The 26093-nt window shown below is 35.5% G+C and overlaps 1 protein-coding gene across 1 annotated transcript in view; it reads right to left on the bottom strand.

Moving 5' to 3' along the window:
- The window catches only part of DYNC2H1 (dynein cytoplasmic 2 heavy chain 1), a 339886-nt gene that overhangs the window by 47566 nt on the left and 266227 nt on the right, over positions 1 to 26093 (bottom strand). The window contains exons 84-85 of the mRNA XM_058289227.2: positions 23524 to 23733; positions 9365 to 9454 (exon numbers count right to left, since the gene is read on the bottom strand). Of these exons, the coding sequence (XP_058145210.1) occupies positions 9365 to 9454; positions 23524 to 23733 (300 nt within the window). The remainder of the gene's footprint in view (positions 1 to 9364; positions 9455 to 23523; positions 23734 to 26093) is intronic.

Genomic DNA, 26093 nt, shown 5'->3' with positions numbered 1-26093 from the left:
GACATTTTGTAACTGTCTTATTATATCTTTACAAACTATGTCCGAACAAGATGGACTAGTAGCCTTTAAAGGTTAAAAAAGGCTGTGTGAACCAAAGAAAGCTTTGACAGACTATTTTGCAAGTATAGAAACCAACATAGCAGATATTACTAACAATCATTGGTTACTTGCAGAAAAAGTAGTTTGTTTGCTAGAGTCTGCTGATTCTTTGAGAAACCAAACTTGCCAAAGAGTTTAAGTATTCTCTGCATATTTCTGCTGTAAAGATCCTCTTATGCCACTCCAGTAAGCTGCTACAATTGATATGCATGTGATGAAAGTGGAGATGTAGATAGAAATTCAGAGCAGATTTTGTTATCTGCAAAGCCAATTACGTTGCTGTATTGTCACATTTCTAGAACCAAGATTTATCTTCTTCAAGCAGTATAAATTGCATAGTTTGTGGAATTGTTTCTATAACACTGCAGACCAACATAATCCATAGACTAGAGTTTAGTATTCCAAATGTGTGAGATAGTTGACCACAGAAAGAATTTATCAACTGATGGTGTAGAGAAATTACTGCTCCTACACAAAATTTGGCTACTAAAATTTTGCATATGACCGCTGTATAAAGAGCTATCTTTTACTGAATAAAATTTCAGGTACATACCCTAAATTTTTTCTAGGATAGTGATAATTCATCTCCTTTAGCTGTGTATTAATCTTAAATCTCAAGATTTTAGCTAAAATGTGTTCTTGTTGCAACTATAATATTAATATATTAGTTTATTATTTATATCCTCCACTAAAAGGTGGAGATTCCTGATTGTAAGAATTGTGCATTTCCCTCACTACCGTATCTCAAGCACTTAGAACAGTGGCTAGCACACGAGAGGCTCAGTAACCACCCATGAATGAAAGAACGACTGCATGAATACATGCGTGAATGAAAAAGCATCAAGTTAACTCTTCTAACTGAATACACTATGTTAAAAATAGGGGTGCTAGCATGAATAGATGTTCAAGATCACCAACTATTAAGAAAATGCAAATCAAAAGTATGAGATATTATTTCACACCTTATAGAATTGCCATTATTCGAGGAGAAAAATAGAAAACTATAGGTGCAGGAGAGGATGTAGAGAAATAGGAACACTCCTTCCCTGCTGGTGGGAATGGAGAATGGTACAGTCTCTGTGGAGGACAATTTGGTGGTTCCTCAGGAGGCTAAATATAGAACTCTCATATGATCCAGCAATCCTCCTAGTAGGAATATATTAAGAACTGAAGCCAGGGATGTGAATTGGCATTTGCACATCGATGTTCACAGCAATTGTTTCATAATTGCTAAAAGATGAAAACAGCCCAAATGTCCATCAACCAATGAATAAACAAACAAAATGCAGTATATACATATGATGACACTATGCAGCTATAAGAAGAAATGGAGATGCCGATGACACCATGGATGAACCCTGAGGACGTGATGTCGAGTGAAATAAGCCAGACACAAAAGGATAAACATTGTATGGCCTGACTAATATGAACTAAATACAATGAGTAAACTCCTAGAGTTAAAATCTAGAGTATAGGTTTCCAGAAGATAGAATGAGGGTAAGAAAGGGAAGCTGATGCTTAATGTAGGTAGAAGATATTTCATTTAATAAAAATAAGTTTACTTTGTATTTAGCAAATACCAGACACCAATGTTGGTGTAACTCATCCTAAAAATTTCTTCAGTAGTGGAATATAAATGTATTCATTCACATTTGGTTTTTCACACTGTGTTCCAAAGAGTTATTTCAGGGGAAAACATTTGAGGGCTTTATCAGTTTTCCTAAAAGCCTTTCTTAATACTTTGCTATTCCAATAATTTTCCTTTGAAGCACCTCTCCTGTCATTGAGCTTCTTTTAGATTATCTAAAAGCAACTGACATGTGACTGAAATCTGTCAAATTATCATTAGACGTTTTAATGTAGTAATTGGCTTTACAGAATTTTGTGACTTTTTTCATATTTTCAATTTTACTTCAGAACAAATTTGCTTGCCATTAATTTTAAGATACCTAAAAATTTAAGATATCTAAAAATCAAGAGAAAAACCACAATGTCCAATGTTCATGATAGACATGCATTGGCAAGAAAGAATGAGTGGGGAATTTTATACCATGACAAACTCAACTGTCTTATGCTGTATTAACTGTGAGAATTCAGAATACAGAGAAGCTGAATAATGATTATTTAGACAAGGATGTGTCCATTGATATGAGTTTCTATCAGGTACAATTAATGTCACTGAGAGTGATTGGTTAGGACAAGGAGAACCTACATCCAGCTACCTGAGAGACTCTATGGAGTTTGGGAGCAGAAGATGTGAGAAGGTAAAAGGAGAAAAAAGGACAGGTAGAATTCATCAAGGTTTTCTTTAGGTGCCAGGTTCATACCAATTTCCAATCATATTCATAAACTTGGCGGGAGCCAGTGGAACTCGTGAGATTTTCCTACCATTCTCATGATAACAAAAACATGGTAGCAGTGTGGCATTGTTGTTACAAAAACATGCCAACAGTACAGCCCATATTAAAATGATTGCTTATCAACTAGCTCATTTTGTGATCTAAGAATGTCAATTTCACTACATGACTATTGTTCATGTGTTCCACCCTATCATCATATTTTTGTAAGAATTTTTCCCCATTTCCTAACACAACGTCCTGAAGATATTTCCCTATGCTTTCTTCTAGGAGTTTTACAGTTCTGATTCTTATATTTAGGTCTTTGATTCATTTTGAGTTGATTTTTACATAACAAGTGAGGCAGGAGTCCTCCTTCATTTTCTGCAAATGGAGATCCAGTTTTCCTAGCACCTTTTGTTGAGGAGCCTGTTTTTTCCCAATTGAGTGGTTTTTGCCACCCTGTCAAAAATCAGTTGGCCATAAATGTGAAGTTTGATTTCTGATCTCTCAGTTCAGTTCCATTGGTCTGTATGTCCGTCCTTGTGCCAATACCATGCTGTTTTGTTCACTGTGACTTTGTAATGAGTGTTTTTTTTTTTGTAATACAGGTAAAATTTTTAATAAGGTTGCTTGTAAATGTGTGGAAATGGGTACAGTTGATAGTAACACATTAAGTAAGTATAACTAACACTGCTTATTTATAAATGTGATTGTGGCTGACAGGGATACTCTAAGAATATAAATGTCAATAGAGAGAGAGCTAGAGGATAATCGAGATAATGGATTGTAAAGGGAACTCGGTACTGGATGAGGACTGTTGTTAACAGTACAAATATAAGAATGCTCTTCTATTATAAAGGTGTTAAGATTATGGTGATACATAGGAAAATACAACTAATTTAACCTATGGAATATAGTTAAGAGTAATATTGTAATATTTTTACAACAATGACAAAGAAGGTACTATATAAATGCTAAGGGTCAACAAGAAGGAGATATAAGGGGATATGGATATGGGATTTTTCTTTTTGGAGTAATGAAAATGTTTTGAAATTGACTAAGGTGAGGACCTCAAAAATTGAAAGCCACTGAATGTACACTTTGGATGGACTTTTCAAGGAACGGGACTGTAAACACAGTGAACCATGTGGTGGGTGATGGACTATGGTTAATATACAGATATGAGGACATTCTCTCATGAACTATAACAAGCATAATACTAAAATGTGGTGTTAATAGGGTGGTTTATGGGAAAAATACACAAAATGTAAACTATAGGCAATAGTTCACAGAAATATTTCAATGATATTCTTTCATCATTTGTAACAAATACTCCACGACAATGCAAGGTGGTGGGGGATGTATGGGAATCATGTATGTTATGTATGATTATTTTGTAAACTCACAACTTTTCTTATAAAAAATAGGGGTACTAGAAGTTTTAGAACCACAACACAGACTATACTTTCCATTTCATATATACATGTTTTCCCTATGAATAAATTTATTGAGTACCTTCTATGGGTAAAACACTTGTACTAGGGATTATAGAAATTACTGAGTTAGGGAAATAATTTTTTTCTGGAAATGCAAAGTAATGTAGACTCCTCAAAAGTAGAATAAAATAACTCAGAAAGTGAATTAACACTGTCATTTTTATAAAATGACTTTCAATGTTTAGGATTTTAAGAGAAAATAAAATAAGGCACAGTAAATGAGGGAGAAAACAGAAGGAAATCAGGTAATGGGGGGCCAGTTTTAGAGACGGCTGTAAGAACTTCGGCACACTGGATGAGATGGGAAGTCTTGAGAATATTTCAAAAGAAGACGGATATAACTTGACTTGTGCTTTAACCACAACATTTGATGCTGATGGGTTGAGCCCAGTCGAAAGGGGACAAGGGTGGAAGCAGGACTGGTTAAGTGGCTGCTAGATTAGTAATGACTTCAATCATGGTGGCAGCAGTGAAAGTGATGAGAGGTATCTCCAGATATATTCCAAAGGTGATTTGCTGGTAGAATGGATGTAGATTATGAGAGGAGAGGAATTAAAATGATTCCAAGCTTTTGGGCCTAAGGTACAGGAAGGATGGAGATGCCATTTACTCTTATGGGAAGGACTGTGGGCAGAATAAGCTTTTTAGTGAAGGAGAGGAGTTCAGTGTTGATTATGTCAAGTTTGTGTTTATTAAATATCCAAATGGAAATACTAACTATGTACTTGGAAATAGATGTCTAGAGCTCAGGGGAGGACAGAGCTGAAGCTATAATTTGGGGAGTAATCAAAGTTTAGATGAGATCACTAAGTGCCCAGGAACAGAGAGAGAAGAGGCTAGAGGACTATGCTCCGGGGCATTCACCATTAAGACGACCAAGGAGGAAAAGCTAGTGCGGGGGTTGAAAAGAAGAAAAGAGAGGTGTGTGGTGGCTTGGAATTCAATTCATTAAAGTATTTCAAGAAAGAGAGAGTATCTAACTTTTTCAAATATTACTCCTATGCTAAGATATGAACAAATACTATGGCATGTTACTAAAGAAAGAGCACTTGAGGTTGCGTTCTGCCATTTACTATATAACTTTCATAAACTATTCTGATTTTTTTTGTTTTATTTTTCTCATCCTCAATATAGAAATAATACATACCTCATAAGTTATAAATGTTATGAGATTACATGTAAAACACATAGTCTGAATACAACATATGCTCAATACCTGTAAATGTTTATTTTCTTTTTCTATCCTTGGGTCGGTCATTGAAAAAGTTTGAATATATGTTTAAAGTGGTATATTGAAAGAAAAGAAGGTGACCTGAAGCTTTACAGAAAAGCTTTTAGGTAACTAGGATATTTTCACAACTAAGGGGGTAAGAAGAGCTATTTGGAGAGACCCAGAGAGAGAGTAACAAGATACATTCCCAGATTCAGAAATGCTGATCAGACTCTGAAAAAAAGGCCAGGGTTGGTTAAGAGGAAAAAGTAAAAACTAGAAGCTCACAGACTTTTTAATGAAGAATCATTCTTCTTAAAATGGGCAATATTAGTAAAATGTTATGTAAAAACCAAAAGAGGCAGCATGTGTGACTAAGGTGACAACAGGCACGTTGCCAGACATGCTAGGAAATGTGTCCCAAAATATTAATTTAAAACAAAAGTCAGAAAGCAGCATTTAAGAATATAAACCTCAGCAAAATATAAGAGTGAGGAAGGTAAGTGGCTGATATTTATCCTGAGGAAAATCTGCTTCCCAGCATTGCAAGATGAAGAGGTTGGAAGCCAGCTTGACATTAGTGTCTGATGGTAGAGGGGGTAGTTTGGCACTCTGATACATGGTGCCCAAGTTAAGCCTAATTTAACCCTAATTCAGGTTGTTGTAGGAGAAGCATCTTGGGGGTAAAGGAATAGAGGCTAGGAATAGAGGCTAAGGGAGTCCAGGCTATGGTACTTCTGCTATTTGCTCCCATAGTACTGTACTTCCTTTATCAGCCTTCTGACAAGTGCTGTTGCTTATTTAGTTGTCTATCTTTTCTAATAAACTGTAAGTATAGTTCCTTGGGGACGGGATGCATGTCTGTTTTACTTACCATTCTACATTCAGCAACCTCTTTGGCACAGAGCTCGCCATCAGGAAAGTACTCACCACATTTATAGAACTTTTAATTGCTTAAATGAATGAATGAATAAATGAATGATTTTAAGAAATGTAAACTCTGTGAAGGCAGGAACTATGTCTATTTACCAACCATTGTATCCCAGTATGTCACACAGGGCATAGCATAAAGTAGGCTATTTAATATTTTTTGACTTAATGAATAAATAATGTCGTCCTTGACTCTAGCCAGGCTTACCTTATTTGTACAAAACCCTTGTAAAGAACTAGCACTATACTATATCCGATACTCTCAGAAGCTTGTTCTATTTCCCCAAAATGCAAGGCCTGGGATCTTAAACTGAGTTGGAACTGAGCTCAAGCTGCCTGTACCTATTCAGTCTGCTTATTTCTCTTTCAGAAGATACTGAAAGCTGTCATTTTCACAGTTTCTTGAAAACAGTGTGTCAACTTCTCCCTGCCACTCAGGTTACCATTCCTTTCTTTCCCAGCTAGGCAGCTATATGGTTCTCTGACCTTCACAAGCTGCTCTGTGGATATGTATCTGTGAAATAAAGGAAGTACGAATGAAAAAAAAAGGCCTAGCAGATACTTGAATAAACAGATGGAAAGTACCTCCCAGACAACAAGGCTATGTTGGAGAGATGGATGATTTTGTATATTTATAACTGAAAAAAAAATTAAAACAACCAGGGAAGGAAAATGAAACAATACAAAACTACATAAACCCAAGTGGTAGTGGAAATGAGGAATACTGCACAGTCCCTAGTTGGAAGGGGAGAAGGTAAACTATTGTCAAGCTTGAAAGTTATTTCAAGGGCTAAGGGGGTCTTTTGTGGTGAACATTAAGACTAAATACCTACAAAGCTTTTAAGAAAATTATACAATGGAAAAGTGTTCAGTTTTGATAACCAGAATTCAATATTCTAAGCATGAATAATCATGCCAGAAAAATACTTTGCAACAATTCATATAAAACTGTTTTAAAGGATATTAATTTTAGTATCAAAAATATATTAGCATTGTAAGCATATGGCATAACATTAAGTGTGCTGACATGTATAGTGTAACATAAGCCACCATTTGTAGCAAATACAAAAAAATAAAGAACCTGCCTTTTATAAAAATAATCTTAAGCAAACAATACTGACAAGGAAATAAAGGAGCAAATTATCACAGCCATGCAAATATAATATACCTTATTTTTCTAAGATCACTGATAGACTATTTGTTCTCCCTTCTGTTTTCTTCATCCTTTCCTCTCCCCCTCCTTCCTTTCTTTCACCATATATTAAAAGCTTATATGCCAGGCATAAACACAGCAGATCAAAGATGAGTAAATCAGAATCCCTGCCTGGTTCTTTCCTGTCTGTTAATTTTAGTTTCATTTTCAGATCCAGTATTTTTTTCTCCTGTAATCCCACAACCCAGAGATTGGTTATAATAAAAGCCAAACCATTCTGATGACCCTGTCCTTTTCAAAGAAGTTCCCTTTGTAGGTTGGCAGAATAGAGTCAGAAGGGAAGAAAAGATGCAAAGTCAGGAAAATGAAAGAAGGCCTCTGGGGAAAGCAGAGGAGTCCAGTATACAGGCCTAGGGCCTTCAGGGCTGAAGGGCAACTGCCTTTAGAGTAGAACAAAGGCCAGGAGGGTCCGTTCCCACACGTGTCTGTGGGTGGAAGAGACGGTTAGGAATTTTTGGGTAGTTGTATCTCATAGCTTGAAATGTCTCTGTAAAAATGAAAAGATATTCTGCTAAGGAAAAGTGGAGGTGCAGTAGGATGGAATCTTCTGGAAAGTAGTGAGCGTTTGAAACCATCATTGTGGAATAGAGTGGGGAGCACTGTGCAAGCCCACTCAATACTGAGTACCTTAATATCTGAAGTGTCACTGACAGCCCAGCGTCTGTGTGTGGACAGAGACTGGCCCAAATGCAGTGGTTTTCAAGGAGAATAACACATGAGGAAAGTGAGTTAGGATGCTGACGACGCCGGGGAAAGGACAGTTAAAGTGATGTACTGTGGATTTCAGGCTGAACTGGGCAGGGCCAGGACAGAAAATGACACATGGGGAGAGCACTGAGCAGGAAGAAACTGGAAGTCTGAGATGGTGTGAGATTGAGAGTGAAAAGAAGCTGTGGTCAAAGAGTGACACGTCTGTTTTAGCAGTTCAAAGGTGGAGATCTTACGAGTGCTGACTGAGTAAAGGATATGGACAGATGTGTGCCCTTTTAAACAAACAAACAAACATGGGCAAAGACTGCTGGTTCGAGAAGACACAGAGCAAGTTACTCGCCTGGCACTAGAAGATGGGGGGCAAAGAAGGCTGCTGTGTTGGGAAACGGACTTTGGCCCAGTGGTTAGGGCGTCCGTCTACCACATGGGAGGTCTGCGGTTCAAACCCCCGGCCTCCTTGACCCGTGTGGAGCTGGCCCGTGCGCAGTGCTGATGCGCGCAAGGAGTGCCCTGCAAGGAGTGCCCTGCCACGCAGGGGTGTCCCCCACATAGGGGAGCCCCACGCGCAAGGAGTGCACCCATAAGGAGAGCCGCCCAGCGCGAGAGAAAGTGCAGCCTGCCCAGGAATGGCGCCGCCCACACTTCCCGTGCCGCTGATGACAACAGAAGCGGACAAAGAAACAAGACGCAGCAAAAAGACACAGAAAACAGACAACCGGGGGAGGGGAGGGGAATTAAATAAATAAATAAATAAATAAATCTTAAAAAAAGAAAGAAGGCTGCTGTGAAGGAGGTGCTCCAGCAGAGAAGGACGGTGGCGAGTGCCAAGCCACAGAGGACCCTGCACGCACAACTAACATGCGCTGTTGCCTCTTCCTAAAAGAAAGGCTCTTTGTCTTCTACCTCAGTGTTATTTCTTATTCTACTCAATTTTCCTGCAGTTACATGACTGGGTTACTCTGAAGAAAGGATCAATCTGAAACAAAACAAACCAACTCTGAATAAAAGTAGGTCCCCATAGGGGAACACTCTCTAAAACAATCACAATTATGAATTCGTTTACTTACCATCTATATGCTCCACCTATATTCTAAAATTGTACATTTCTCTCTAAATTCTCAAAAACAATTAAAAGCCACAGAAAACAGAGAAAAATACTTTTTGAAGAGTATTATACAAAATCATAGACAATAGGATGAGAAATGAATATATGGTACTTTTTGAACAATTTCAAAATTATTCTCACTAGTTACCCAAAAAAGGTTATCTCAATATGCATGCCTCTAATATTCTTTATTTTTAACATGGCCACGCCGTGTTAATGTGATTACACATTCGTGCTTAATTACAAAAAATTCCAGTTTACCTGTATTGCAAGGGCTCGAGTTACAAGGCCTCTAAGGTATTGTAAGGGGTCTTCTGGGCCATCCCACTTGCTCTGCCAGGCGAGAGGACACTGCAATTTAAAAAGGGTCAAATTTAACTTTACAATCCATGACTTTTTTAACACTAGTGTGATATGCAAAACATTTTGGCATCATTCTCATAATGTGAATCATGAATCCATTTCATTAAGACATATCTAATTTTCTTTGATCTTACCTCACTAAAATTGAGTGGTAAATATGGAACAGAATGAAATTAATATGTTTCTCTAAAAGGAAATCTTTTAAAAATAAAAATTCTTGGAAGAATACATCAGTGAACATAAACTGATATATAAAATGTAGTTATCTGTGTTTTCTTGGAACAATATTTAATGCATAATGAAATCAAACTAAATTGGCAAGGTCATCATTATAAGTAGAAAGATAAAAACAACCAGTCTTTTCCCTATATAATTTCTTTAAAATATAAATAGACTAGTATAATGGAAATTTATCACTAAAACCATAATGAGATACAGGGTACAAAGAGAAGAAATAAAGAGGAATTAAGTATCCTTAATTAAAAATAAATAAAACCATTCTAAGAATAAATGCCTTACAAAAATTCTTTCTTTTAATATCTGACCTTCTGTTAACTGGCATTCTCCATTAATGCATACTACTTTAATTCATAAGTATTCTGTAAGTTCACATTCATTATAATAATATACCTTTTCCTATGAGAATTTTCAGGATCTTCCAAATATTATGTAAAGATAATTCAAATTTCTTAATATCTTATTTTTCTGAAGTGTGGTAACAAGGAGAGGACATCAATTTCATATTCTATTACATTGTCTTCTTACATAGCTGAGAAACTACTCTGGGTTGGAAAATAACAATGTACGGAAAACAAGAATTACAAGATACACGAATCTGGAGTAGAAGAAAATCTTAGAAATCATCTAGCCCACTTACTTTTGAGGAATAAAGTAAGCTTTCTTAGGAATATGGTAGGGAAGTGTCAAAATCATGCTTTGGAATACAACAGGTGTGCCTGGTGACTTCAAAGCACAACTCCCCATCCTTTCACAGCTCCCCAGTTGAGCTGGGGGGTCTGGGTCTATCTCCTTGAACGGGAGTTCTGTGACTTCTGCTTGGCAGCAGAAGGGACGCTGGGCCAGTGTCCGGGTCCAGGCTTTAAGAAACGGGCGCCTTAGACTTCCTGTCTCTGAACCGAGCCACATGCCGGCTTGGAGAGGCCCCCCGGCCGTCAGCCTAGGCCGGGCGCCCCCCAGCAGCCAGCATGACTTGCCGGTCATATGACTGAGCTGCTTGGAAGTGACAAGCTTTCTCTACAAAGTCCCTACCCAAATTTCATATCTGAAAAAAATAAATGTTTTAAACCAGTGAGTTTTGATGCGATTTGTTTTCCAGCAAGACTTAATGAGATTCTAGATTTGTGTACCTAGAAATAGGGAGCTGCTCCAACAGAAACCTAAAACATGTGGCACTGGACTTGAGACCGGGTGGTGAGCTGAAGCTGGAAGGATCTTCACAGGGGAGTGTAAGTGCCAATGGAAAGGGCTTCTTAGAGAATAATACTAGAAGCCTGAAGGACTTTGAGGGCCTAAGGGAAAGTGAAGAAAAATCTCAGACCAACAAAAAGTCCTCTTAGAACCTGGTGTCGCGTGGAGCTGAGACGAGCTTCCCTACCAGTTCCTACCCATATGGCATATTCTTGAACTAAATAAATCACTGTTCTTGTGTTAAGCCACTAAATTCAGTATGGTTTAGGAATGTTTAGAACAGGTTCAAATCCAATCTTACTAAGACCTCTGCTTCACCCACAAGCAGATAATTTATATGCCACCTTTCACACTCCTTTTCATGCTTTCATGTACAAAAATAGCTCTTCTTCAGAGTGCTTACTACACAGAAGTCATCAATTATGCTAAGTTACTGGGGTGGCCATCCTCTCAGATGGCTCCCAGCAATCCCCGCCACCTGGGATGAATGTCCTTGTCTAATTCCCTCACCATAAGTATGGACTGGTCCTAGTGACTTGCTTCTAATGAAGAGAATATGACTAAAGTGATGGGATGTCAATTCTGAGATTAAGTTACGAAAGCATGGTGACTTCTGTCTGGCTTATTGTCTTACTCTCTCCTCTGCTCAGTCTAGGTGAAAAAGCTGCCATGCTGTGAGCCACCTTACAGAGAGGCCCAGGGGCAAGGAAGCAGTGAGTTCAGCACACAGCCAGCGAGGACCTGCAGCCTGCCAACGACCAGTCACACATGTGACCCCAGAAGCAGCTCTTCCCCATCCGAGCTGTGAAATGGCTGCAGCCCAGACCAGCACCCTGTAGCAGCGTTGTGGACCCTGAACCAGAACCCCAGGTTCCTGCCCACAGAAACTCTGACAAAAGAAATGTTTGCTGTTTTACGCCACTAAGGTTTAGGACAACCTATTACGCAGGAACAGATAACCAAGAGGGTTACCAGTGCCAAATGTAATAATTCATTCAATAAAGGTTTATGTTATTATTATTATTCACCCACTCAGCAATTATTTACTGAGTGTTTACACTGTGCAGGCACTATCAGGTCTTTGCTATGATGGAGCTTACATTTTATTGGGAGATAAAGGCAATAATATATATAAGTTTTCTGAGAGTGACAAGCACTGTGACCCCTACAGAGGCAGGGGTCAACCAAATCCAATGAGATATAAGGTAGGGTTCAGAAGAGCTTTCTGGAGGTACAGATAATGCTTAAGATGAGTCTCCAAAGGTAAACAATATGATCAGGTAAAGACAGACCCCAGGAACAGGAAGGAGGATTAACAAAGGGGACATGAGAGAACTAGGCTAGCAAATTAAATGAGGACCCAACCATGATGCTCTGGAGTATTTATGCTAAGGAATTTAAATTTTACCTGGCAAGCAACAATAGATCTAAATAAACTTTAAGCACTGGAGTATCAGGGAATCAGCCATTGAGGGAATGAGACTCCAGTTAAGAGGTGAGTTAGGGGAAACGGACTTTGGCCCAGTGGTTAGGGCGTCCGTCTACCACATGGGAGGTCCGCGGTTCAAGCCCCGGGCCTCCTTGACCCGTGTGGAGCTGGCCCATGTGCAGTGCTGATGCGCGCAAGGAGTGCCCTGCCACGCAGGGGTGTCCGTAGGGGAGCCCCACACGCAAGGAGTGCACCCATAAGGAGAGCCGCCCAGCCCGAAGGAGGGAGCAGCCTGCCCAGGAATGGCGCCGCCCACACTTCCCGTGCCGCTGACGACAACAGAAGCGGACAAAGAAACAAGAAACAAGACGCAGCAAAAAGACACAGAAAACAGAAAACCGGGGGAGAGGAGGGAAATTAAATAAATAAAAAATAAATCTTTAAAAAAAAAAAAAAAGAGGTGAGTTAGGAAGCTACCACAGTGTTCTAGCCATAAATCGATGGAGACCTTCCTGACAATGAGCATAAGAATAACAATAACAAACACTTCTATAGCACTTACATGTGCAGGCACTGTTCTAGGCGTTTTACTTACATTAATACTTTTATACCTCACAACAACCCTCTAAGGCAGGTACAATTATTATTCCCATTTTAAATATTTAGAAACTGCAGTAGAGAAAGATTAAATGACTTGCAAAAAAAACACCAGTTTAATCTTGGATGTTTTAATTTCCACTCAACAATCTTAGTATGTTTTTTATGTGAACTATCAAAAGATGGCAGTTTTAGGAATTATTTTCCCTTCTCTGTTTAATAATGTAACTACCTATACAACTGACAAATACCACTATGCCACTAACATACTCCTCAAATATGTATATGATACCAGTAAGAGTAGAATTATTAAAGTCAAACCAAGCTCTACATTGGATTTTAGGTTTTGAAAATTTCCAAATAAATTCAAGTGTATTGTAGTTCCTTAAATTAGGAGAGAGCATTATAATTGCTCCTTAAACATTAGAGGTTGCACTGGGGTTTTATAAAGTATGAATAAAAGAAAGGACTCAGTCTAATTTTAAAAAAGGAGGAAGGAAATGAAAAGGGGGGGAAAAAAACAAGGAAACTCATTGTAATTTCAATTCCACATAAATTAACAACAGGTATAGTTCAAAGATTTTTACTAACTCCAAACCTAAGCCATAATGTACAACTCCATACAATTAACTAAAACCTATTTCATAAATATACACATAATGAGTTATATTTCATAAGGATGAAGACAGACTTCATAGGTGAAATAATTTAGCAATTACAGAGCCCCTCATCTGTACTTGAGAGGAAGTACAACACAGAATATTGGTAATTTGTGATAAAAGTTACAAGAGATTCCAATCTAATCTTATTATCTTACTAAGATTTTGGTGAGCTCCACGAACAGGTAATAAATTTTATGCAGCTTTCAGATTTCTTATCAGTTCAGACTAAGGATTTATAAAATGGCACCTAAAAAAAACTTTCAGATCCAAGAGATTTATTTAATTAAATGATACTCTTCTTAAATATAAATCTCATTTTATGAATCTTTTTGTTTCATATTTGCTCTCCTCAAAGAGCATCTTATATTTTTTTTGCTTCCTCAGACCATGTAACTTCAGTTTTCTAATTTTAAAAAAATTAACCAATAATTTTTATCTTAAGAGGTTATACAAAGTTATAAACAGGTGGAGAAGAAAAAAGGAAACTAATTTCCTTCTGTGAGTTTCTGTGCTAGGCCAGTACTATGTGCTAGCTAATTTTTTGTTTTCCACATTGAGTTCACAGAACATAGAGAACATGTTCTACTCATTTTTCCTATCCCCAGGGCCTGACATGGTGTAAACAGCTCATGGTAGGTGGTCAATAAATATTTGCTGAATGTTATCAACGTATCATCCAATTGCAACCTTTCCCTGTGCATCCTGGAAAAATAACTAGAGTTATAAACAGTTAAAAATAGGGTGATGATACATTCGAATTTGTCTACTGGTGCCTTCTGTCCCAGAGTTCTGCCCAGGGAGCAGACCTTCACTCCTAAAACTATAAATTAGATAATGATATATGTATGTATGAATATATATGTGTATATATATATCTGTATCAGAACAATTTACAGATTGTAAGTGGTCAATTTAGGAATCTGTTCTTGACTTCATTAGCTCATTAGCACCAAATATTAGCTAAATTAACCCAGAATTTAACAACAACCAAAAAAACCCACAACTAAAATCAAATAAGGGAATGAACAAACTATAATAGGTAAAAGAAATATTTGATGAGTAATATCATGCATTGAAATAATAAAGGTACCTTGAGAAAAGGATCTGTGGATTGAAAATGCCTAGTGGTGGAGAATGATAAATTCTATTCAAAGTATGTACATTTTTAAACAGCCATTTATTATTTGTGTTTCAAAACATGTTACAGATTTGTATCCTCTCCAAGATAATATACATGTATACCTACCTGCATTAAAATACTTTCAATGAAATTTAGCTTTAGGGAAGATAAAGTTCATCAAGTATGTTCAGAAAATAAAATGTTAATCTGAAAATTTTCTTTCATCTAATGAAATCTAATAAAAATACTATGAATATATATTTCTGTGAGATTTATTTCAAGATAATGGTCAAAGAATTTCAATGCTTTACATTCCTTCAAGTTTGGAGAGTTTGTGGATTATTTCTACATTGTTCCTATGATACATTATATTTACGTCAATATCATAATGGCACACTTGTATGTATGCTGTATATGTATATAGGTATGTAGTAGGCATGCCAAAGTTAAAATAAGTTGTATCAATTATTTTATCACACATTTTAACTGAGTTCACATCAAGAGCTGAGTTAAATGGGCACTAAGGGTTTACATTAAAATTTAATCTGTAAGCATTATTAAAAGTAATATTGTTTTGATTTCCTTAATTTACTACACAAAACATGGTTAATAAGCCATAACAATATGACATAAATAACACATTTATGAAGTTTTGTATAGAAATTTTTATGTAAACAAGACATGACTATGAGCACAAAACAGTGTACCAATATTTCAGTAGTAATTGTTCATCTCATCATGGTATAAGTGGTTAATTAATATAAATTAGAACATCATAAAAGAATTACTGAGCCAGTTTCAACAGTAATTCCTGGGCACTGATGCAACTAATCAATTATTTCAGATGGAACAAAGAAAACTTTAGTTCAACCTATTATTGTGATACCTTTAAGAACAAATTAATCAGCTATCACTTGAAATACAACTAGACAGTAATTGCCAATTTTATCATAGACTGTTTATGTGCATGTGTATTTAAAAAGCTTGTACATGTTATTCAGAGCCACACTAAAAGTTTGGTATACAATTCTTAAATTAAACATAACATATCAGTTTAGGCTCTAAATAGTATTTAAAATTGAATGTGGTAAAATAAAAACATAACCAAAATTTATCAATATTTTTTCCCTCAAAATTTTCCTTGTTTCCCTTTTATAGTCCCCACAGCCTAATTTCCAGGCACCATTGATCTGTTGTCATAATACAGTAGTTTGAACTTTCTACAATTATATATTGGTCCAATCACACATTACTCTTTTTTAACCTGCCTTTTTTTGCCATGCATAATTATTTTCCAATCAGTGATATTATGGAAACAGCTCGTAAAGGCTTGAGTCAATTCTTAATTGTGTGAATTGTGCAAGCCACCTATTAAGCACAGTCATTATTAAAAAATAATTACATAAACTTAACAATTGAAAAATTTTTTAAAGACCAAGTTAATAAACAGTCAAAACTCATCACTTCCTAATTATTTATGGCCTTTATTATTATCATCTATGTGCTTGAGATTATTTATGTCTATTCTATCTGTATAGTATCTGTAAAGTGGAAATACTATATAATTGTGTGCTAACAGACATCTCTTCCCATCTCCATATTCAGTGACCTTGGGTTGGTAAATTCAAATCGGCCATGGAACTCAGCAAATACAACAGATGAGGAATTCTGTTTTCCAGAAAGCCAGTTGTTAAACATTAAACACTGGATTCACCCATATTGCTGCGTAAATCAAAGTCATTCTTTTTATCACCAAGTTGCTTTCCATTTTATGGATATACCACAATTTATCACTTTACCTGCTGTACATTTGGGTTGTTTCCAGTTTTTTATTTCTAAAAATAAAGCTTCTCTGAACATTCAAAAACAAGTATTTGTATTGGCATATGCTTTCATTTCATTTCATTCATTCATTCACTTCATTTCACCTATGAGTGGAATAACGGGGTCATTTGTCAACTGTGTGTGTTTAACATTTTAAGAAAAGGCCAAGCTATTTTTCAAAGCTGCTGTATCCTTTTACATCCTCACAGCAGTGTATGTGACTTTCAGTTGTTCCTCAGCCATGCCAACATTTGGAACAATTAGCCTTTATAATTTAAGTATTCAAGTGAGTATGCAGTACCGTGACATCTTTAAAAAATAATTTTTTATGAGATATAATTCACATACAACATAAAACTCACCATTTTAAATGTAAAATTCTGTGATTTGTAATATATTCACAAGGTTAAGCAAACAACCACTGATTCTAGAATACTTTCATTAGCCTCTTGAAAAAATCCCTGAACTCATCAGCAGTCATTCTTTATTCCTATATGAAAACAGGATGTGTTTCCATGTATTTAGGACTAGGATTCATCGCTAATATATAAAAACACAACTGTCTTTTAAATATTAATAGTCTGATTTTAATTTCCCTAGTGACTAATGATGAGAGTTTTTTTTATATGCTAGCCATATATTTTCCTGATGAAGTGTCTATATATCTTTTCCCATGTTTTAAAATCAGGATGTTTATCTTCCCATTATTGAATTGTAAGTTTTTTTCCCATATATTTTAGATACGTGTACTTTTGTTGTATATTTGTCTTGCAAATCTTTTCTCCCATATTGCAAAACTCAAAGTCACTAATATTTTTTCATAAATTTTTCTGGAAATTTTATTTATGTTTAGGGTCAATTTAGGGATAATTTTTGTATATATTTGGAGATGCAAGTGTAAGCTATTCTATTTATTTATTTGTTCTTTTTTTTTTACTTTTGGCTATATAATTGTTACAGTGTAGTTTGATAAAAAGAGACTTTCTTTTCTCCATTTAATTGCCTTGACATTTTGGTGAAAATCAATTGATTATATATGTATATTTCTGGACTCTCTTCAGTTCCATTGATCTAAATATCTATTTGTATGCCAATTACACACTGCTTTGATCACAATTATCTTTCTAATAAGTTTTCAAAGCACTGAATAAGACCTCCCACTTTATGCTTCTTTTTAAAATTGATAAGGCTATAATAAGTTCTTTGTATTGTTATAAAAACATTAGAATCAACTTGTCAATCACTACAAAAATTCTTGCCAGGGCTTGATGAGGATTGTGGTGAATCTGTATATCAATCTGGAAAGAAGTGACGTCTTACAAACCTTGGGTCTCCAAGTCCAAGGACACAGTAGATCTTTAACAGTGCATCTTTCCACTTAGTTGGGTCCTTTTTCACTCATTAATGTTTCGCAGTTCAATACAGGAAAGTTGTATACATCTTCTGTCACATTGATCCCTCGCTATTTCATCTTTTGGATGTTTTTGCAAATGGTATCTTTAAATTTCAGTTTTCCATAGTTTATTTCCAGGATTAGAAATGCAATTGATTTTTTTAATGCATTTACTTTGCATCCTGAAACCTTGCTAACTTAAAATCTTTTATTAATTCTACACTTTTTTTGTATATTCCTTAATATTTTACACATAGATAATCGTATCTCTGCAAGTAAGAGAGGTTTCTTTCTTCCTTTCCAACTGGCATGCTTTTTGTTTCTTTTTCTTGACTTACTGCACTCGCTAGGACCTTCAACACCATCAATGATGAATAGAAATGGTGAGAGTGGACATGAATGCTTTATTACTAATCTTAGGGGAGCATTCGATGTTTTACTATTAAGTACATTAGCTTGACCTTCTTCATAGATACCCTTTTCCTGGTTGAAAAAGGTTTACCTCTGAATCTAGTTTGCTAAAAGTTTTTATCATGACTGGATATTGAATTTTGTCATGATCACATGATTTTTCTTAGTCTATTAAAATGGTAATTAGCATCAATTGGTTTTTAAATATTAACCCAAATTCATATTCTTGGGATACAATCCACCTGGCTATAATGCATTATCTATTTTATATCTGTTGGATTCAATTTGATGTGTTGTTAAGAATTTTAGTGTTGATGTACATGAGGAAAATCAGGCTGTAGATTTCTTTTGTTATAACCTTAGAACAAAAAACAAAAAGTTTGCACAGAGTTGGCATTATTTCTTCCCTAAAAGTTTGTTATAATTCACCAGTGAATTCTAGGAGCTCTCTTTGTGGGAAGGTTTTTAACAACAAATTCAATTTCTTTAATAGATAAAGGATGTTTAGATTATCTCTTTCTGCTTGATGAACTTTGGTAGTCCGTATCTTTCAAGGAATTCGTACATTTCATTTAAGTTGCTGAATTAATGAGCATACATTTGTTAATACTAATCCTTTATTTTTCTTTCAATGTCTGTAGGAGTTCGAGTGATGCTACTTCTCTTCTTACATCTTGCTTTATTTTCTTATCACTCTTTTGGATTAAATGAACAAAGTTTATGTTTCCATCTTATGTCTTACACTGGCTGATTATGGATACCTTTTTGATGTTTTTATTTGACTTTTACTGGTTGCTTTAGGGTTTTATAGTACACATACTTAACATACTCTACCTTCAAGTAATACTAATATCACTTCATATATAGTATAAAAAACAACAGTGTAATTGTTTAGTCATTTGCCATTTACTAAATGAATGGAAAAAGACAAAAAGAGACCAAGCTCTGGAGTGGAAACCTCTGAAAAAAGAGAAAGTATATTCTATTATCTTGGCATGATACTATTAAGTTAGTGACACTAAAGGAGAATTCCTAGATATCTTGGATATATGCAGGCCCCTTTGTTCTTACATAGATCAGTAGGAACTGACTTAGATTTATAAGTGTACACAATCAAATTTTAATTATAAGTGAAGCTAGGGATGAGAGGAAGGAAAATTCCATCCCAGGACTTGATAGGCCTTTGTAGATGAGTATGAGGAATGCAATCCATACAAAGCTGAAAACTGTCTCCTATGACAAAGACTACCATTTAACAGCTTGATCACATTAACAAACTATTCAGTGGGAAATGAAGTGGTAAGATGACCCAGAAAGCAAAACATCAGGGGATGGCAGTCTGGACGTGGACCTTTTATGAGGATAGTAACTCCTTTCAGCCTTAATTTTCTAATCTAAGGAAAAGGTGTATAGAAGAAAACAGCAAATTGGATAAGATCTACACACTTGATCTAAACTGGTTGAGTGTTATAGAAGACAAGCTATTAATTCATTCTAATTAAAAATGCAAATTTTTCAACATTCATAATTATCATTTGGTAACTGATTTCTAAGTATTTATAAGGTAGGTAGATAAATAATATAAAGGAGCTTTTATGGAACGATGGGGATCCCAAACTATTTTATAAGAGTATCTTTCCCCCCAAAATCTTTGAAGATCAATGATTGAGTTGGTTACAGATGTTGACAAAATGGAGGAGAAATGTGATGTGGCAGATGGTATTGCCTTTTTACGGGAATTCTTACTATAGTACAATGGTTTTCAAAATTTAATTTATATTAGAGTTACCTCAGGGCTTAATAAAAACCTAGACTGCCAGTAACATACCTAGAGTTTCTAATTTAAAAGGTTTGATGAGGGGCCCAAGAAACTGTACTTCTACCAATTTCTTAGGTGGTGCTGATGCTACTGGTTCAGAGAACACACTTTGAGAACCACTGCTATAAATGAAAGGCCCTGGCAGAGAATGGAGCGAATGGAGAGACCAGTCTAGCAGAGGAGATCTTAACTCTAGACATCCTGAAATTAAAGCTCTGTGTGTACATGCTTGTGCATTTTTTGAGACATCATTTTCTTCAATTTTCAAAGGTGTCAGTGATCCAAAAGAGGTTAAAACCCAACTGTGTAGAAATTTATAGGAGAAGGACACAAGATCCACCAGCAATCCAGCCAAATGGCTGGGGTCTCCCTGGTTTAAAACACAAAAAAGCCATTTGGTGTACATTAGGATAAGATGAAATGCATACGAACACATATACTGGCTTTACAAAAGGAATCATTAAAATACTTTTAATAAAGTAATAAAACCTATTAATTTGCACTAATATGGCAAATTCCCTTTAGTGATTATTCGGCAAGGGAGATGAAGCAATTTGGTGTTGTATCCTTACATGCTATGATTTAAAGCCTATGTCCTAACGTTTAAAAGAAGACTAAACAACATTTTATAATACTGCTTCCTTTATCAAACAAAAGGTAAGTATTGAGTATTTTTTACAAAAAGAAGTGCCGGCAGATCACAAGAAACTGCCAAGGAATTAAGAGTCATAATTCTATCTAAGAAAATTCCTACCCCAATGATGTCAGAGACAGTAAAGAAAATGTCAAGTACTGAACTATTTCCTAAATTACATTAAATCATATTGTATAATACAGAACCTGTCACATTCAAGTGTAATAAAAAATTAAATTTTTATTCTGAAATAAATGTAGTAGTGAATTCTCAACTTTTGTTAAAACTCATTAGAAAGTAAATGTCAGATACTATTTTACTGATCATGTCTTAGTGAAAGGCAGCCTAGTCTCATATGAGTTTCACCAAATACCCTAAACTATTTCCAGAGACACATCCTGTCAGAAAATTTAAACATGCTTTGCAATACATGTTTCATCTTTTGAGAAGATTTTAACAGAAAAATAGATTTCCACAAAAATATAAAAATATTTCAAAGATAATGTTTTCAGAGGCTGTATTGCAAGTGTAATATAGTATACTTAAATTACATATTGAGATTGTATACATCATACATAAACATATTTTAATTAAGAAAGAAGTTACCAGGTACTGTTGCTAAGATAAAATATAATACTTAGCAGATAATGGGGCAAGGAAAGAAGAAAAAACATTATGAAAAATTAAAAACCTATGACTCTAAAATATCACCCTTTGGTCTTAATTGAGGAGATTGCTTCAGATAATAAAGATGCTATAGTTCTTTATCTTTCAATATGGTCAAATGAAAGTCACATTATATTACCATCACAGAATATGATTTAAAGTTAAATGATTAACTTTTCTCAAGTGTGTATGCCTAAGGTTACTGAGGTGGTTAACAGCAGAACCAACACAAGAAACCAAGTCAGCCAATAATTGCCTTTTGTATTTTTCATTAAAGCCACACAGAACCCTCCTGAATCTCCCTAGCCCAGGTCGTAATCACCTCTTACCCTGATAAATAATTGGCAACCTACATGATAACCCTAATTCCATAAACTCATTTTATGCAATTTTATCTGACTAAAGCTCCGAAAGTTGTTCTTTTCCATAATGAAATTCTCCTAAAGCAACAATAATAAAAACAACTAACATTTATAAAGTACTTGCTACGTGCCAAGTACTTTATCGATCTGACTTAATTCTCACAACAGTCCCATGAAGTAGTGTATTAGTCAGCCAAAGAGGTGCTGATGCAAAATATCAGAAATTGGTTGGTTATTATAAAGAGTATTTATTTGGGGTAGGAGCTTACAGATACCAGGTCATAAAGCGTAAGGTCCTTCCCTCACCAAAGTCTATTTTCACATTGGAGCAAGATGGCTGCCAACGTCTTTGAGGGGTCAGGATTCCTCTCTGGGTTCAGGGCTTGCTTTTCCTGGGCTCATGGTTCTTCGCCTCTTGGGGCTCCAGCTTAAGGCATCAGCGTCAAACTCCCCAACATCAAAACTCCAACATGAAAAACCCTCAAACCAAAAGCTCCAACTCTATTCTTTGCCAAGCCTTTTATCTGTGGGCCCTAATGACATGGCCCAAATAAAACCCTAATCATAACTCAATCATGCCCAGTAATAGATCAGATTACAAACATAATCCAGTATCTATTTTTGGAATTCATAACTATATCAAACTGCTACAGGAAGGTACCATTATTACCCTGATCTTATGAGTAAGAAGAAATCAAAGTTTAGAACCATTTAAATGCTGCCCAAGGTCAACCAGCTATTAAGTAACAGAATTAGGATTCACAGAAAGGTGGTCCTATTTCAGAAGCCACATTCTTAGCCAACTCTTAGGTTGACTTATCAGAGGTTTCCCTATGCTGAGGGTAAACAGCAGGGAAAAAAAAATACAAACTTTAATTCCCACGGAGCTTTGGTGAAATCCTTTCCAGATATCAAGTCCTGTAAGGTTAATAGTCTCCAAATACTTCACAGCTTTTGTTTCTATCCAATAAATTGTGGGTTTTACGGTTATTTAAAGTGTTCCAATTATTCATCAGGAGAAATGCTGACTTCCCCTTCTTGTGCTATATGAATGCTGGTTTTCCTCTAGGTAACCATGTTCCCTACTCTTTAGCACACGTGTTGTGGATGGAGCTGAAGCCATCCCAGCTCCTGGGATGAGCACCTGGGTGAAGCCCAGCCAACCAGAGCTTTGCATCCCCTGCCCACAGAGCCAATACAGGAATAGGCACAAGACACAAGCCAATAGGTATGGATCAAAGCTAATCTTTACCAAGATAATTTCCTGAATTACCAGGAAATAGGAGTTCTTCTCTCAGTTAGACTTGGAACATAGAGGATATAAGCCTTGGGCTGCTAGGGTACCACTGTGTATAGAGGACCTGTGCAAACGTAAAGCCAACACAGGAAAGCAACACAAAGGAAGTCATATCTTACAGATTGATTAGATAAATAGATGATAGATGGACAGATAGACATATAGATGATATAGATAATATAAACTCAAAACCTCATGTACTACTGACAATTTTGAGCTCCTGCTTCAAGCTGACTTAATGCCAGCTTCTTCCAGGCTCTTCAGTTATATCAGAAAATTAACTCCATGTAGCTTAAGCCAGTTTGACTTGGGTTTTCTGATATCATTAACTATAAGATTCCTGACAAATATATACATGAAGGAAGAGCAACTAATAAAAACAAAATATAAACGTATGCAGTTAGAATTGGCTTACCTTTTGGTTTAATAAAGCACTTGCCAATTTCTGTACTTCTAAACTCAATAGAGTAGTTCCTCTGATGACTTTGCTGAGAGCTGCAAGTGACTGATGAACACTTTGAACTAAGCGAATGGCATTGAATTGTTCAAGAATGATGAATGATAAGATTGGAGATCCTTGTCGATCATTAGGAGGAGACACCTTCTGATGAATCAGGTTTGAATTCTATTGGAAGAATATGTCACATTTTGTGAAAAATAACACAAATCATTGATATATCAAAATATTTCAAATATTATTCAATTCTTTTGTTCCTCTATCCTGCTTTAAAACTATTTTGGTATAGCACAAATACTTGCTTTATGAATGGCCAAATTTACTTAGTCTGTAAATACACAGGAAGGGAGTTCTAGCGTTCACCAATATTTAACACGGTGTGGGTGTGGGAATAAAGAATAAAAAGGGAACCCATGTTGAGAAGTCAGAAAAGACCAAAGGAAGGGGGGGGTGGAGAAAAAAAGAATGGACAAATGGCACCCCCTAGCCGATACGAAGAGATCAGAACAGATACACTCGCATTCAGGCAGGACGAAGAGAGAAGAGTGGATCACTGCTCTGAGACAGAACGTGAGGGGCATGCAGTTCGATTTGAAAGTTACCTCTATATAAAGTAGAATACCACACTAGAGATCTTGTGATCAAAACCAGTGAATATTACACACCTTAGTATTTATTTCTACATCTGTACTTTACAGAGGCTGTGATATAGAATTTCTGGGGCTTCTCAAATTATTAAGAAAAACTCAAGGAATCTTGTTTTTAAACAGCTTATAAGGTTGGGGGCAAGATTTCACTTTCAATAGTATTCTAAATGCGTCAAAGAACTGTTCAAAGATAAATTTTGGGACGCTTGTTCTCTGACCTACTATCCTAATTTTCTCAGTGTAGGTAAATTTCTCAGAATAGGTACCTATTCTGCTAAACAATCTGTGCTAATCTCTTTGTTCTACTACTTGGCACATTCATATAGTCTATCAGAGTGTTGTCTTTTTTTCCCATCTATTTAGCATAATACAGAATGTAATAATATGATGATCTAGCAAGGCTATTGCCATTAAGGAAATACGTTTACTTATATCAGAAAATCACCATTAAATTAATTTTATTGGCATAAAATTTCTGTATTCCTGAAGGTGGGTTTAAGCTATGAGCTCAAATTTAGTTATTTTTATTCCTACTACTACTGTATTTAAAATGATAAATTTGCCACAATTATTTTTGAGGTATACACATAAGTGAACACACTTAAATAGTTAATGATAAATTCAAAACTGAATATAGAGAAGAAAAAAGTCTATCAATAAAAATTAATTAGAACTATTACTCTCCACATGGAGATACAATTAACTACTTGAACCAGAGCATGAAAGCATGAATAAATAGCACTTAAAGAAACATCTCTAATCTGAATCCTGTAAGTAATATAACCCTGAAACAAATTTCTGGTTTTAGACCATCCATGATTCTTTATATTGAAACAACTGTCCTGAAAGTAAATAATTTGTGGTATTTAAACATTACTCAATCTTACACTAAGTGAGATGAGCAAACAATAATTTTTTAAAGTTAAAAGTGGATTTTGTGGATTTCAATCCATTTTATTACATGATGTGACAAATTTACACTGTCATTTTTAAGAACAAGGACACACAAACATACTTCATTCAAGAGAACATCCATTTATCTAAAGGCAAGCGAACAGAAAGCTTAATGTACTGAACTTTTTAACAGGCTGATTTAGAGGAGAGAAACTATCAAGAGCACCTAAAATTCAAAAGGAGTTCAAGTAGGCACCATGGACTAGAGATGTGCAGTAAGTATAAAATGCACACTGGCTTTTGAAGACAATATGAAAAAGGATATGAAATATCACATTAATTTTATATTGATTACATGATGAAATGCTAATATTTTGGATAGGGTGAGTTAAGTAACATGTTATTAAACTTAATTTCACCTGTTTCTCTGTGCTCATTTAAATATGGCTGCTAAGAAATTTAAAATTACATACATGTCTCTCATTTGTGCCCCACATATCTCTTTGGACAATGCTGGTCTAAGAGGCATCAAATAAAATACTGTTAAGTTTAGCTGTAAAATAAAATGAAAAATTGGCCTATAGAAAGGTCTTGATAAGAGTTTGATTAAAAAACAATAGGGAGTAAAAAATGAAGGAGTGTAGTAAGGCAGACTGTGTACTACATAAGCTATGAATAAAGTAATGAGTGGGAAAAATGAGCAGAATAGGGCAAAGTATATTGAAATATATGCTATAACATAGTTCATTTCTCATAGGCCTTCACAAAATATTAATAAAAAATTAACTAATTCTAGAAATGGATATTTTAGACATTCTAAAAGGAATAAGAATAGAGAAGTTTTACCACAGTAGCAACATGTTACATTATGTCACATAATCTTAAGGCCCAAAACAATACTCAAAGTAGTAATGTTTATTAAAATACAGCCATAATCATGTGATCAAATTACAACATGTATAGTATGATTTTTGGTGACACTATCAA

Source organism: Dasypus novemcinctus, chromosome 27, assembly GCF_030445035.2.
Source record: "Dasypus novemcinctus isolate mDasNov1 chromosome 27, mDasNov1.1.hap2, whole genome shotgun sequence".
Lineage (NCBI taxonomy): Eukaryota > Metazoa > Chordata > Mammalia > Cingulata > Dasypodidae > Dasypus > Dasypus novemcinctus.
Note: the sequence above shows the minus strand (reverse complement) of the source record. Positions and strands in the feature narration are given on the sequence as shown.